The following is a 14,442-nucleotide window of genomic DNA, read 5'->3' as shown; positions in this document are numbered from 1 at the left end:
TTACCGGCGAACCTGTTCGTAACACCATTTTCACCCTCATTTCTCGAATATCTCACCACGACTATATCATAACTCAGATTCTAAACCTTATTCATCCGCTCATTCCGACCGACAATCATCCCGGAGTAATACAAGAAGTCAATGAACTTCGCGCTCTAGTAATCAATTTGGAGAATATGGTGCAAAACGTACCAGCTTCAGCAACATCACCAGCACCAACATCAATACCAGTACCACCAAAAAACTCAAGTTCACATCATACACCTCAACATCTAATTATGTACCTCGAGCATAATCATCAATCTGCGAATCGTTCTACATCATTTATCTTCGTTCGACATGATGATTATGTAATCTTCAATGTTTTAGAGATTATATATTCTAGTTCTAACGGTAAATCAAATGAGATTAATATTATATTAACTCATTAAATCTATGATTACATCTGAAGAAAATATATCTGTAAGTATATTTTCATAAAGATTGTAATTAAAAATTCTTTCGTATAAACTGTTAATGGTGAAAATATTTTAACGGGTAGGTAATACCCGAGGAATATTTAGATTTCACTTTAATAGGTTATACTGCACATTCTTCGAATCTGATTCAACATCCATTTACTATCCTACTTACATCTACAGAGATTCAAATCCGTTCGCCGCAGAATAACCATTTTTTTTATTTCAATTTCATATTTGGATTTTGATTTATCACAATCCAACAAGTGGCATAATGAAGAAAATATTGGACAAAATAAAAGTTGTTAGAAACAAACGAATTAACTAATTGAAATTTTGTTAAGAATCTACGCTAACTGTTCCTAGCAAACTGTTCCTAGCTAACTGATTACATTTTAGTTATCGCAGTTTATTTATCACAATTTAATTATCACAATTTTATTTATTGTTATTTAATTTCTGTTATTTACTTTACGCATTTAATTTATCGTCATTTAATTTCTGTTATTTATTTTACGCACTTTAAATATCGGGACACGTATACAAGGTTTTGACATATCATATCGACGCATCTATATATATTATTTGGAATCACCATAGACACTCTATATGCAGTAATGATCGAGTTCTCTATACAGGGTTGAGGTTGATTCTCAAATAATATATATACTTTGAGTTGTGATCGAGTCTGAGACATGTACAAGGGTCACGATACGTATTAATTAATTCGAATATTATATATTAAACTATATATGAATTATTGGACTGCAAACTGTGGACTATCGACTGTGGACTAATAATATTGGACAATTAAAGTGAATTAAAATACTGATTATAACATATGAAGCTAAATAATTCTTCAAGTTTGCCACTTGATTTCATCTTAAACCTCATTTGTATCATGACAATTATAATCCGCGTTCAAACCTTTCATGATCCTTGAAAACACCTCAAACGGGAAGATGAATCAACCGCACATCATCTACGGGAGAAGAGATTGATGCATTTAGTTATGCATCTGAAAAACTCTCAGAAACTGAGTAAACGTTGAACACGTAGTTATGCTAATTCCTTTAGTGTTATTATTACCCAAAATAACTTTGCATTCCCTTTCCAAATTAGCAAATTTTGTCACAGCTTCAGCAAGTCAACTTTGACTTTTCGTTCGAAACAACCTTATTATAACCTTGATATATATATGTGCGCTCTTTTATTGTTACCGGGGAACCTTTTATATTCCACCATAGTACCATCAGCGTTTAATCATCTAAAAATACAATTCTCCTGAAACCACCTCGGATTGATAACCGATGATTCAAATATCGTAGCATTAAATGCAGAGGAAACAGAAAAATAGTAAATGGTCTAAACGGCCAAAAGTTTAATAATAAAGAAGGAAATGTTAGGAACGCTCGATAGAAAATTTGGCACTGAAAAACAGATTGAGCAAACTATGAAGGAGACCAAGGCCAAATACAAAGACCATACCCTATATTCAAAGAATCCAGATAATTCTGGATCCGTTGAAATCTTTAGAGAATATCTTGCTCCGAAGTCATGTTAAAATCTTGCGGAAAATCTTCCTCATCAACGATCGAACTTAGAAATTCCAAAATATCATCATAAATATCTTCGATATGTCTGAAGATATTTTCATAATTATTCTTATCTGAAATCATTAATCTCTTCGTGCTATCAGTGTTACATCATATAGAAACTATTAGTTTCTATATTCTGTAAACTTTCGAGCTTAAAATATGAATGTTAATGAAGTAATGTTGGAAATTGATGCATGAGTTAGTATAATATAATGACACTTGATCAACGTGATTATATTACAGTAATTCATGCTGAGTTTCTAATGGGACGTGATGATTCACAAATCATAACGTCATCATGTGCCATGTTACATAACTCTTTCATTCTACTTATCTCCTGAACAAATCAAGAAAATATTTCCTTGATGGTTCTATCTTCCGTGATGTTGATAAATTTGAAAATCAAATCGTGCTATCACGTTCCTTCCTGCTTAGAACATTATAATCATTCGAAACTCTATATCTACAAATTCTGGACCATTATTCGCTTGACTTGAAGTCGAGAAGAGAAAACAAAAGCATAAAGCTTTGAAATTTAAGGGAGAATATAAAGCCCGATAACAACACATAAATTACGAACCGTGTATATCAATGTTTATCGCAACATAAAGACACGGGAGAATTAAAAACGTTATAATCCCAAGGGCGAAGTAGAAGAAAGCAGATTCCTCTGGTGGAAGCTGGAAAAGGAGAATCATTGTTACGATAGTAAGGATGAGGACAAGGATCAGAACTGAATTAAGTATTTTTAGAATCTTTTGGATGTATGAAACAAGAAGGAAAGTATAGGAATGGTGAGAATAATGGAACGGAAGAGTTTAATTTATAATGGAAATATCTGACAGAGTAATCGAAGCAGATCACCATATTTAATTAGAGAGATCTTAATTTCCTTATTCGCCGGAGAATCAAATCTTTTAGATTTCCAAGATTTTCTTTTAAATCTCTTGAATTCTGGAATTCAATCAAGACAACGTCAAAAGTTAAGACGCACCTTATTTTCTAAATTCAACCATGACTAGTCAAAAGTTATGATGAAACTTGTCATTTTTATTTCACTATTTAGTGATAGCTTCGCTCATACGCTTCACATAATCGAGTCGTTTTATCTATATTATTCAATAATGATAAAACTCTATTTATCAACTCATATTCGCCAGGAAAACATTTTTATTGTTAGCCATGACGACCTCACTCAAATTTCGGGACGAAATTTCTTAAACGGGTAGGTACTGTGATGACCCGGAGATTTCTGACCAAATTTAAACTTAATCTTTATATGATTCCGATACGATAAGCGAAGTATGTAATGTTGAGTCTAGAAAATTTTGAAACGATGTTCATATACTCAATTGACCTTCGACTGCTCTCGACGATTCACGAACAATTAATTGTAAATAAATATGTATATATATATATATATATATATATATATATATATATATATATATATATATATAAGTATATGTGTATAAATAATAATGTGAAATAATAATTAATCAATAAAAGTTATTATATGATATATTATATGAAATATGAATAATAAATATTACATAAGTAATAATACATAATACAAGTATAATTATAGTTGGTAAAATAATATTGTTGTTACTTCTAATATTAACACTAGTGGTATCAATATTATTTTAAATATATAATTTATAGATACGAATTTGGTATATATATTTTGATTACTAATATTATTATTAACATTAATAATATTAGTATTATTGTTATCATTATTATTAAATTATGATAAATAATATTATTATTATTAATTTTATAGATATTATATTCAAAACCATTAATAATAATATACAATTATATTATTATAAATTTTATTATTATTTATAATAATAAGTGTATTATTGTTACAATTATAATTACTAATTAATAAGAGTAATTATATAATACATATATACTAATACAAATGTACAAACAGATATATAGTTATACAATACGAAATGCAGAATATATATGTATATACGTAAAACAGAATACATATATATATATATATATAATTATATAAATACAGAATATATGTATATAAATATACAAAGAACGTAATCTGTTTCCTGTTGTTTTCAAACTGTTGTAAATTGCTAAGCATGTCTGTAAGATTTTTACTACAAGAATCTTGATCCAAAACACAAACAAACAAAATCAGTTAGCAGTCGAAGTCTGCTTTTGAATTCTTTTTTTTTTATGTTCCTGTCTGCTTTGAAACATGCTACCATCGATTTTTCCACTAATAAAACAAGTGTTTAAGCACGACTTTTGCAAAGAAATCAATCAATTATTCATGGTCTTTATCAATTAAAACCTACTACAGCCTTTAATCAAGTGAATAAAAAAAAAGGAAAAGTTACAGCTCGATATAAAACTCTGTATCTTCACTTTTTATTCAAAAACCGAATTCGAATGATTTAAAAAAATCCACAAATGTCATGGTGTTAGGAATCTCCTACTTAAAGTATCTGCAAAACTTCAAAATCCAATTCTTTCTATAGAAAACGAATTCTCGAGTCAAAGTTTCAAATAAAAAAAGTCAACCATTGTTCTTTAATAAAATTCGAATTCAGGTTAATGTTTTCAGTTCGATTGAGGATGGATAAAGTTTCTAGGAACGTTTTTCTATCTATTTCATGTTATACTTGTGATGTAAAACAGTCTCAATTTAAAAATCAATCTTGGAGTTCTTCGTGTTCATAGTGTTGCTGCTATTGCTTGATTTTTTTATTTTAATTCTGTTAAATCAGTTCAACCCCATTCGAACGTTTCTGTTTTAATTATGATAACTAAATCAAATAGTCAATTAGAACTTAGGAGGTTACGTTGGTCGATCGAATCCTGGTGAAGAAGAAGGTGAATAAAAGAAACAGAAATATATATGGTATAAAAATAATTAAATTGAGTATTAATTCAGAAAAATCGAGGCAGAGCAATGGTAAAGGGTTATGTCGGGGTAACGGGAGGTCGGAGGTTCGAGCCTCGTCTAGAGCATTCTTTTTAGGAAAAAAAAGCTTCAAAGGGTATACACTTTATTTTTATTTCAATTATTATTATTATTATTATTATTATTATTATTATTATTATTATTATTATTATTATTATTATTATTATTATTAACTATTATTATTATTATTGTTAGTATAAATCATTTTGTTATAATATTATGTTACTTGTGATATTAAGAAATAGAATTATTATTATTATCAATACAATTAGTATTACTATTATTATTATTATTATTAGTAATATCATTATTATTAGTATTGTATTAACACAAGTAATAAATATTATTTAATTAGAAGTATAACCACAAAAATGAATATTATTCTTATTAAAGATAAGTTAACTAATACTATAATAATCATACTACAAATTGTTATTATTATTATTATCGTTAAATATTAATATTATCGCTATTACTATTAATATTAAAATAGGTATTGATATGATTATGCTTATTATTATTACTATTATTATGAAAATAATACAAGTTACTGTTATAAATATTAGTATTGGCATCATTTCGTAAGTACTAAAATTATTATCAACATAAGCATAGTTATTAATATGAGTATTATTATTATATAATTATCAAAATCGTTATCAAAACTATTTTTAACAGTAAAATTAATATTTTTACAATTATAATCATTATTATTATCATTAATAGGATTATTAAGATTATTATTATTATCATGAGTATTGGTATTATTAGTAGTTTTATTATCGTTATAGTTATTAATATAAATATTAGTATCATTATTATTATTAGAAAAATCATTATTTAGTATTTATTATTATTAAAATTAACATCTTTATTAAAAGTATCATTTTTATTAAAGTTATCATTTTTATCATTAATATTAAAAGTAACATTTTTAACTATATTATCATTATTATTATTTTTATCATTATTAATATTATTTTAGTATTATTATAATTTTAACAAACAAACGATATATATATATATATATATATATATATATATATATATATATATATATATATATATATATATATATATATATATATATATATATATATATATATATATATATATATATATATATGTATATTTAATACATATTACATAACAAAATTTATATTTTTATTTATTATAAATATATAAAATGAATATATGAAACATATAGGTTATTAATATAAAAATGATATAACTAATAAATTGTATATATATATAAATTTGTTCGATTACAATTATGTGTGTTAATATATATATAAATGATTTAGGTTTGTGAATCCGAGGTCAACCCTGCATTGTTCAGTTGTTCAATATAGTCATATGTATTTTTACTACAAAATACATTAGGTGAGTTTCATTTACCCTTTTTACTCTTTACATTTTTGGGCTGAGAATACATGCAAATGCTTTATTAACTGTTTTACAATATTTATATGCGTGAGTTTCATTAATCCCTTTTTAAATGCTTTTGCAATATATATTTTTGGGACTGAGAATACATGCGCTGCTTTTATAAATGCTTTATGAGATAGACACAAGTAATTGAAACTACATTCTATAGTTGGATTATCTAATCGAATATGCCCTTTTTATTAAGTCTGGTAATCTAAGAATTAAGGAACAGACACCCTAATTGACGCGAACTCTAAAGATAGATCTATCGGGCCCAACAAGCCCCATCCAAAGTACCAGATGCTTTAGTACTTCGAAATTTATATCATGTCCGAAGAAGGATCCCGGAATGATGGGGATATTCTTATATACAAATTGTGAATGTCGGTTACCAGGTGTTCAATCCATATGAATGATATTTTGTCTCTATGCATGGGACGTATGTTTATGAGGAATGGAAATATGAAATCTTGTGGTCTATTAAAATTATGAAATGATTATTTATGATAAACCAATGAACTCACCAACCTTTTGGTTGACACTTGAAAGCATGTTTATTCTCAGGTATGAAAGAATTCTTCCGCTGTGCATTTGCTCATTTTATAGATATTACTTGGAGTCATTCATGGCATATTTCGAAAGACGTTGCATTCGAGTTGTTGAGTTCATCAAGATTATTATTAAGTCAATTATAGTTAGATATATTATGAAATTGTATGCATGCCTTCAACTTTCGATGCAATGAAAGTATGTCTTTTAAAAACGAATGCAATGTTTGTAAAATGTATCATATAGAGGTCAAATACCTCGCGATGTAATCAACTATTGTGAATCGTTTATAATCGATGTGGACTTTGTCCGGATGGATTAGGACGGGTCCTTTCACCCGACAACCAGAAATAATATAAAAAGTAGTCAACAGTTTAAATACTCTATATTAATTTAATAATGAGTGATAGATTTAGAGGTTGACTAATGAGAACCATTTGACCCAAAATGACATGTTAATCAACTGAAAACCAGTAGGCCTAATAAGATAAATGGGTTATCAGGGTTGGATCAGGATTAACAGGTTTACTTTTGGGTCGAAATACTCAACCAGATTAGAAAATCAGGTTGGGTTTAGGTCAACAACATTATGAGGCTAAATATCGTGAAGTCAACGAAAAGTCAAAGCAGGTTTCATTGCAGTTATCAGGATTACAACAGGAACTTGACCGTACACGCCAGCATGCTAGCAAAGCGCTGAAAGCAATCGACTTTGAAGAGCAAACAATAGGTTTGTTTTTATGTATTTTTTGTAAAATTACTAGCATAAAGTTTTTCTGCTGACAATTGTTGACCATTACAGGCAATTAAAGAAAATTGTCTTGGAGACTATTAAAAGAGAAATTATTCAGATGAAACAACCATGCATACATAGGGGCCATGTTAACCATTCAAACAGTTAATCACCTACTCGAGTTCCAGCATTAAGATCGAGTTTAGGCATGATAGTAGTAATAATATTAATTATTAACGAGTCGCACTCGCATATATGCTTTTCAGTTCTGCCACCCATTAACATACACATTCTAACATACGTACATACAGACACTCATATACACTGAAAACGAAATTAGGGTTTAGTAATGTACCTTTATTATTGCTGACATCTTGGACCTTGAAATCTTTTGGTGGTGGAGGGGAAATGGTGGTTGATTCTGAATTAGGGTTTGGTTTGTCGATGAATGGATTTTCATTTTCAGCTGAGAAAAACCTGAATTTGGATGGGTAACTGAACAAAGGTGAAATTGGTGTGTTTGGAAACGGGGTTGAAGATGAAGGAGGAGTGGGGGTAAGGGGGTAATTAATGGGGAATTTGGGGTTGAGTAAAGCACGTCTCATCATGATTGATTTAGGGTTTTACAGAGGATTTCTTGATCGGAATGGTGACTTCCAAAGGAGTAAGATTTGCAATTGCTCAAAAACTTAATATTTCAAAGTGTCCCAAAATCTTGAAAATTTCATTATTTTTTAAAGTAGGTGAAAAAAACTTATAACCGCGAAATAAAATAAAAAAAACTTTACTTGCTTCTTGCAAATATTGAATCGCCTATCGCCTATTAAATAAATTGAAAAGTATGTTCCTAATAGAATATTTTATATTTTCAAAAGGGTCTTCTAATTTTTTTTAATAGCAATTTTGACATCGAATTTTCTTATTTGACACCACACACCTGTTAGGAAAAAATTCGCATTCATCATCGCCACATTGAGTACCCGATGTGCTTTGGATAAACCGAGTGACTTAAGGCTTACACTTTTATTCACCACAACGGAATCCTTGAAAAAACATCCCCTAGTTTCGAACATGCACCAACTATAACTCAGATCCAACCCAGAGTTTATACCACTCAGACAATGCCTCAGTGGTGGGTCTTCTAAATTTATCATGCAACCCTGATTAGTTTCGTGGAATTTGATGACGGCCATAGTGACGTAACAGTGTTAAAGCCTGAAATGTGTTATGAATTGAAGTAGCGCCTTTGGTGTGAGGACCCGTCCTAATCCATCCGGACGAAGTCCATATCGATTATAAATGATTCATAACAGTTGATTACATTGCGAGGTGCTTGACCTCTATATGATACATTTTACAAACATTGCATTCATTTTTGAAAAGACAATCTTTCATTACATCGAAATTCGACGGCATGCATACCATTTCATAATATCTAACTATAATTGACTTAATAATAATCTTGATGAACTCAATAACTCGAATGCAACGTCTTTTGAAATATGTCATGAATGACTCCAAGTAATATCTTTAAAATGAGCAATTGCACAACGGAAGATTTCTTTCATACCTGAGAATAAACATGCTTTCAAGTGTCAACCAAAAGGTTGGTGAGTTCATTAATTTAACATAAATATTTATTTCATAATTTTAATAGACCACAAGATTTCATATTTCCATTTCTCATAAACATACGTCCCGTGCATAGAGACAAAAGTATCATTCATATGGATTGAACACCTGGTAACCGACATTCACAATATGCATATAAGAATATCCCCATCATTCCGGGATCCTCCTTCGGACATGATATAAATTTCGAAGTACTAAAACATCCGGTACTTTGGATGGGGCTTGTTGGGCTCGATAGATCTATCTTTAGAGTTCGCGTCAATTAGGGTATATGTTCCCTAATTCTTAGATTACCAGACTATAAAGGGGCATATTCGATTTCGATCATTTAACCATATAATGTAGTTTTGATTACTTGTGTCTATTTCGTAAAACATTTATAAAAACAGCGCATGCATTCTCAGTCCCAAAAATATATATTGCAAAAGCATTTAAAAAGGGAATAATGAAACTCACCATACTGTATTTTGTAGTAAAAATACATATGACGTCTTTAAACAAGTGTAGGGTTGACCTCGGATTCACGAACCTATATCATTTGTATATTTATTAATACATATTCTCGTAATCGAATAAATCTATTTATTATTAGTTGTGTATTGGTTATATTTATAAGTTTCATTATTTATATATATATATATATATATATATATATATATATATATATATATATATATATATATATATATATATATATATATATATATATATATATATATATATATTATGTAAAAGAGATATTAATATACTTAAGTTATGTAATTTGAATATATCTTTGTATAAACAAAAATCTTTATTTTACACCTATAATCTTAACAACGTTAGTAAAACTTTTATTTTTATATTCATAAACTATTTTTAATAATAATAATATTGATAATAATTATAATACTAATACTGATAGTTTTAATGATAACCTTAGTAAAATTGATAGTAATGATAATAAATTTTTATAATAATTGTATTAATAATGATAATCATAATATTACTAACGATAATATTAATGATAATACTTATAACAATATTAGGGATGAATACGATATTAATAATTATAAATATACTGATAGTACTAATAATTACATAAATGATATTAATACTAATATTAATAATAGTTCGTAATATTTTCATAATAACATTTATAATAATAACCTTAATTTTAATAGTACTTCTATTGTTATTAATGATACTAATATAACATTAATAATGATGTTACATAATAGTAAAGTGATAGTAATATTAATCATAATCTTACTAATACCTAATAATAATAATTGTTGTTACTTACTACATATATTAGTAATATTAATAACAATAATAACTATAATACTAATTTTAAAAACAACAATAATAATAATAATAATAATAATAATAAAAAATGAAATATAAAAGTATATACCCTTTTTCTACAGCTTTTCCAAAAAAATTGCTCATGACAGGGCTCGAACCCGAGACCTCTCGCTAACACACAACACTCCTTAACCATGGCTCCGTTTCTGCTTTTCTGATTTATTTTTAGACCCGTTAATACTTAACTCGTCCAACAAATGATTATAGCGGCCCAACATCATTTTTAGAACTTGGCCCAATTATATCTAGCCTAAACTAACAGTCCACTAAGTCAAATGGCTGCTTCAATGACTTTAACGACATAAAAATTTTTTTGTAGTTGTCAGGTATCGAACCCTGGACCTCCTGCTTAACAATTCACTCCTAAACCAATGAGCCGTTCGATGGCTTTTGTATTATTATCAAGTTTAATTCCTTTGAATCTTTTGTTAACCTATTATCTATAATAAAACCCCAACAATGACTGGATAACAGCAACAACTCTTGTTGTATTAGGGTTATGATAGTTTATTGAGGTTGTTTGGAATTCGAACATATATCACGGTTCATCATCATTGTTTATCATCATTATCATCCTTGAGTCTTTATTATTTTATGCAAACCTCATCATTCATCGATCATCATCACTATGTTTATCCAAATCATGCGTGTTTATCATCATCAATATTTAAGTAAAAGTCGCAGAGTGGCAAACCACTTTTAAAAAGTAACAAGCAAGTGGCGATAAAAAAATTGTAAAAGGAATAAGATGACTCGTAAAGTCGTTTATTTAATAAACTTATATATATGCTCCCACTACTAACATGTGTCGACCATCTACACAGCTTTTTGATACTTGATATGATTTGGTTCGAATGGCAAGATGTAGCAGCGACATCCTTGTATTCATAATAACCGTATCAACGAAAAAGAGACAGAAATGTATATAACAGCAGGTTAAAACAATTGGTTTCGTGATTGAGTTCGAAGATAAAAATATAGTGGATAAGCTGTAACAATAAAAAGTTTGAGTGGCTGGGTATGTGGGTTACAAAGGAAATAATCACGAGCTGAGTAGAAGATGTAATTTAAATGGGTTTTGGGTTTTCGTTCAATCAAACAACAATATAAATAGAATAATGAATGTAGAACCTGACAGAAAGAACCAGCAGAATTAGCAGGGTCTCATGGTGATTGGCGACAGCAATAGAAACTGAATAGCAGAAGTGTTTCGATGATATGGTTTGGGTTTGTTCTTGGTAACGAAAACAGAAGGATGATATAGTGATGTATGGTGGCCATCGAATATAGAAACAATAAAGAGAGAGAGATGATTTGGTGGTGCTTGGTGTGGACAGTTCACTCCTTTGTACATAGAATAAAATAAAAATATAAAAAGAATAATTCTTGATATCGACGTTAAACAAATTTTGGCTAATATCTGTACATTTAAATCGACATGTAACCAATTGATTTTTGACAGTTTATCAATCATAAACAGGAAAGGAATAAAAGCTGATATTGAAATCAAAGTGAATTTGTATCTAATGTAAAAGTGGATCTCGGCTTATAACAAAGTCATAGACAGAAACAAAAAACGTTACATATTGATGGATACAGATACTAATTCTGTATGATTTCCACATTTATATAACTTATATAATTGAAATTAATAATAATAATAATAAATAAATATTAGTAATAGAAATAATTATATAAATAATAATTGTAAATAATAATGATACTAAAAACAATGATAATAATTATATTATTAATGATAACAATAATAGATGGTATTATTTTCTATTAATAACAACTATTTGATATAAAAGTATTAATAATATGATAATATAGTTAATAGCAATAATTATAATCGTAATAATACTAATAATGACATAACAAATTACATGTAACAAGTTTTATGTTTATAATTTTAATGATGCTAACAATAACTATAATACCAATTAATGTATTAACTATATTTTAACTTTTAAATTTAATATATTACAATTATTAATTATATATCTTTACAATATATTATATAGTAATATATATATATATATATATATATATATATATATATTGAATATTTAATATTTATTAATTACAATATGTTAATAACTATAAATAGAAATTATATATATAGATTCATAGTAATATGTCTGTAGTTATATATATATAATGTTACCTGTGTATAGAATCTAATTACACATATATGTTTACATATTTATTTACACTTAATAGTTCGTGAATCGTCGGGTTTAGTCAAAGGTCAAATGATTACATGAACACAGTTCAAAGTTTTGAGACTTTAACATTACAGACTTAGCTTATCGTGTCGATTATAGATTAAGATTAAAGTTTAAATTTGGTCGGAAATTCCCGGGTCACTACAGTACCTACCCGTTAAAGAAATTTTGTCCCGAAATTTGAGTGAGGTGGTCATGGCTAACAATAAAATTATTTTCATGACGAATATGAGTTGATAAATAGAGTTTTATCATCACTGAGTTTTGTGGATAAAACAATTCGATTATTCGAAGGGTACTAATGTAGTTATCTCCAAAGAATGAAATGAGAAGCAAAGATTTGTTTTTAACTTTTGACGTACTCAGGTTTGAATTCCGGAATTCAAGGGATTTAAAAGGAGATCTTGAAGATCTATAAGATCTGATTTTTCGGGATTTATGGAAATTAAGATCTCTTTAATTAAATACGGTGATCTGCCCCGATTACTACGTCTGATATTTCCTTTATAAATTTACCTTTTCCGTTCTATTTATTTTCACCACTTCTATACTCAATTCCCAAATTCAAAAGGTTTATGAAAATGCTTAACCCTGTTCTGATCCTTGTTCTTATTCTATCTATCGCAATGATCGTTCTTCTTTTCCAACTCCCACCTGAAGAATCTGTTTATTTCTATTATGCTCTAGGGATGATTATATTTATAATCCTCCCGTGTCTTTATATTGCTATACGTACTAATATCCACGGTTTGTAATTTATGGGTTGTTGTTGAGTTTTATGTCTTCCCTTTTAGTTCAATGTCCCTGCTTCTGTCTCCTATAATCATTGTCATCCACAGTTAATGCCCTCTCTTATTTGCTGCTATTTATACCCTTTTTCTATTTCGGAGCTTCATGCTTTTGTTTACTTTTCGCAAGTAACGGTCTAGAATTCATAGGTATGGAGTTTTGAATTATCATAATATACAAGGTAGAAAGCAAAGGTAGTAGCATGATTTGTTTTGTCAAATTACCTGAATCACTGAGAATAGAACTATTAAGAATATATTTTCTTGATATGTTCAGAAGTTAATCAGAATGAAAGAGTTATGTAACATGGCACATGATGACGTTATGATCTGTGAATCATCATGTCCCATTAGAAACTCAGCATGACTTACTGTAATATAATTACGTTGATCAAGTGTCATTATATTATACTAACTCATACTTCAGTTTCCAACATTACTTCAATAACATTCATATTTTAAGTTCGAAAGTTGTACAGAATAGAGAAACTAACAGTGTCTATATGATGTAACACTGATAGCACGAAGAGATTAATGATTTCAGATAAGATTAGTTATGAAAATATATTCAGAAATATCGAAGCTATTTATAATGAAAGATACGATAATATCTTTGAATATCTAAGATTAGAGGATGATGGAGATTATTGTCCGCAAGGGTTTAGAGCAAAGAGCAAGATATTCGTTAAAGACTTCAGCAGGCATTGAATCTTTTGGATTCTTTG

The 14,442-nt window shown here is 28.3% G+C and overlaps 1 protein-coding gene across 1 annotated transcript in view; it reads right to left on the bottom strand.

Annotated features, from left to right (window-relative positions):
• Nucleotides 1–8,330, bottom strand: part of LOC139900258 (uncharacterized) — a 36,090-nt gene extending 27,760 nt beyond the window's left edge. The window contains exon 1 of the mRNA XM_071883047.1: nt 8,078–8,330. Coding sequence (XP_071739148.1) covers nt 8,078–8,330 — 253 coding nt within the window. The remainder of the gene's footprint in view (nt 1–8,077) is intronic.
• Between the last annotated feature and the right edge of the window lie 6,112 nt (nt 8,331–14,442).

Source organism: Rutidosis leptorrhynchoides, chromosome 3 (assembly GCF_046630445.1).
Source record: "Rutidosis leptorrhynchoides isolate AG116_Rl617_1_P2 chromosome 3, CSIRO_AGI_Rlap_v1, whole genome shotgun sequence".
NCBI lineage: Eukaryota > Viridiplantae > Streptophyta > Magnoliopsida > Asterales > Asteraceae > Rutidosis > Rutidosis leptorrhynchoides.
This window is presented reverse-complemented; position numbering and strand designations above follow the sequence as displayed.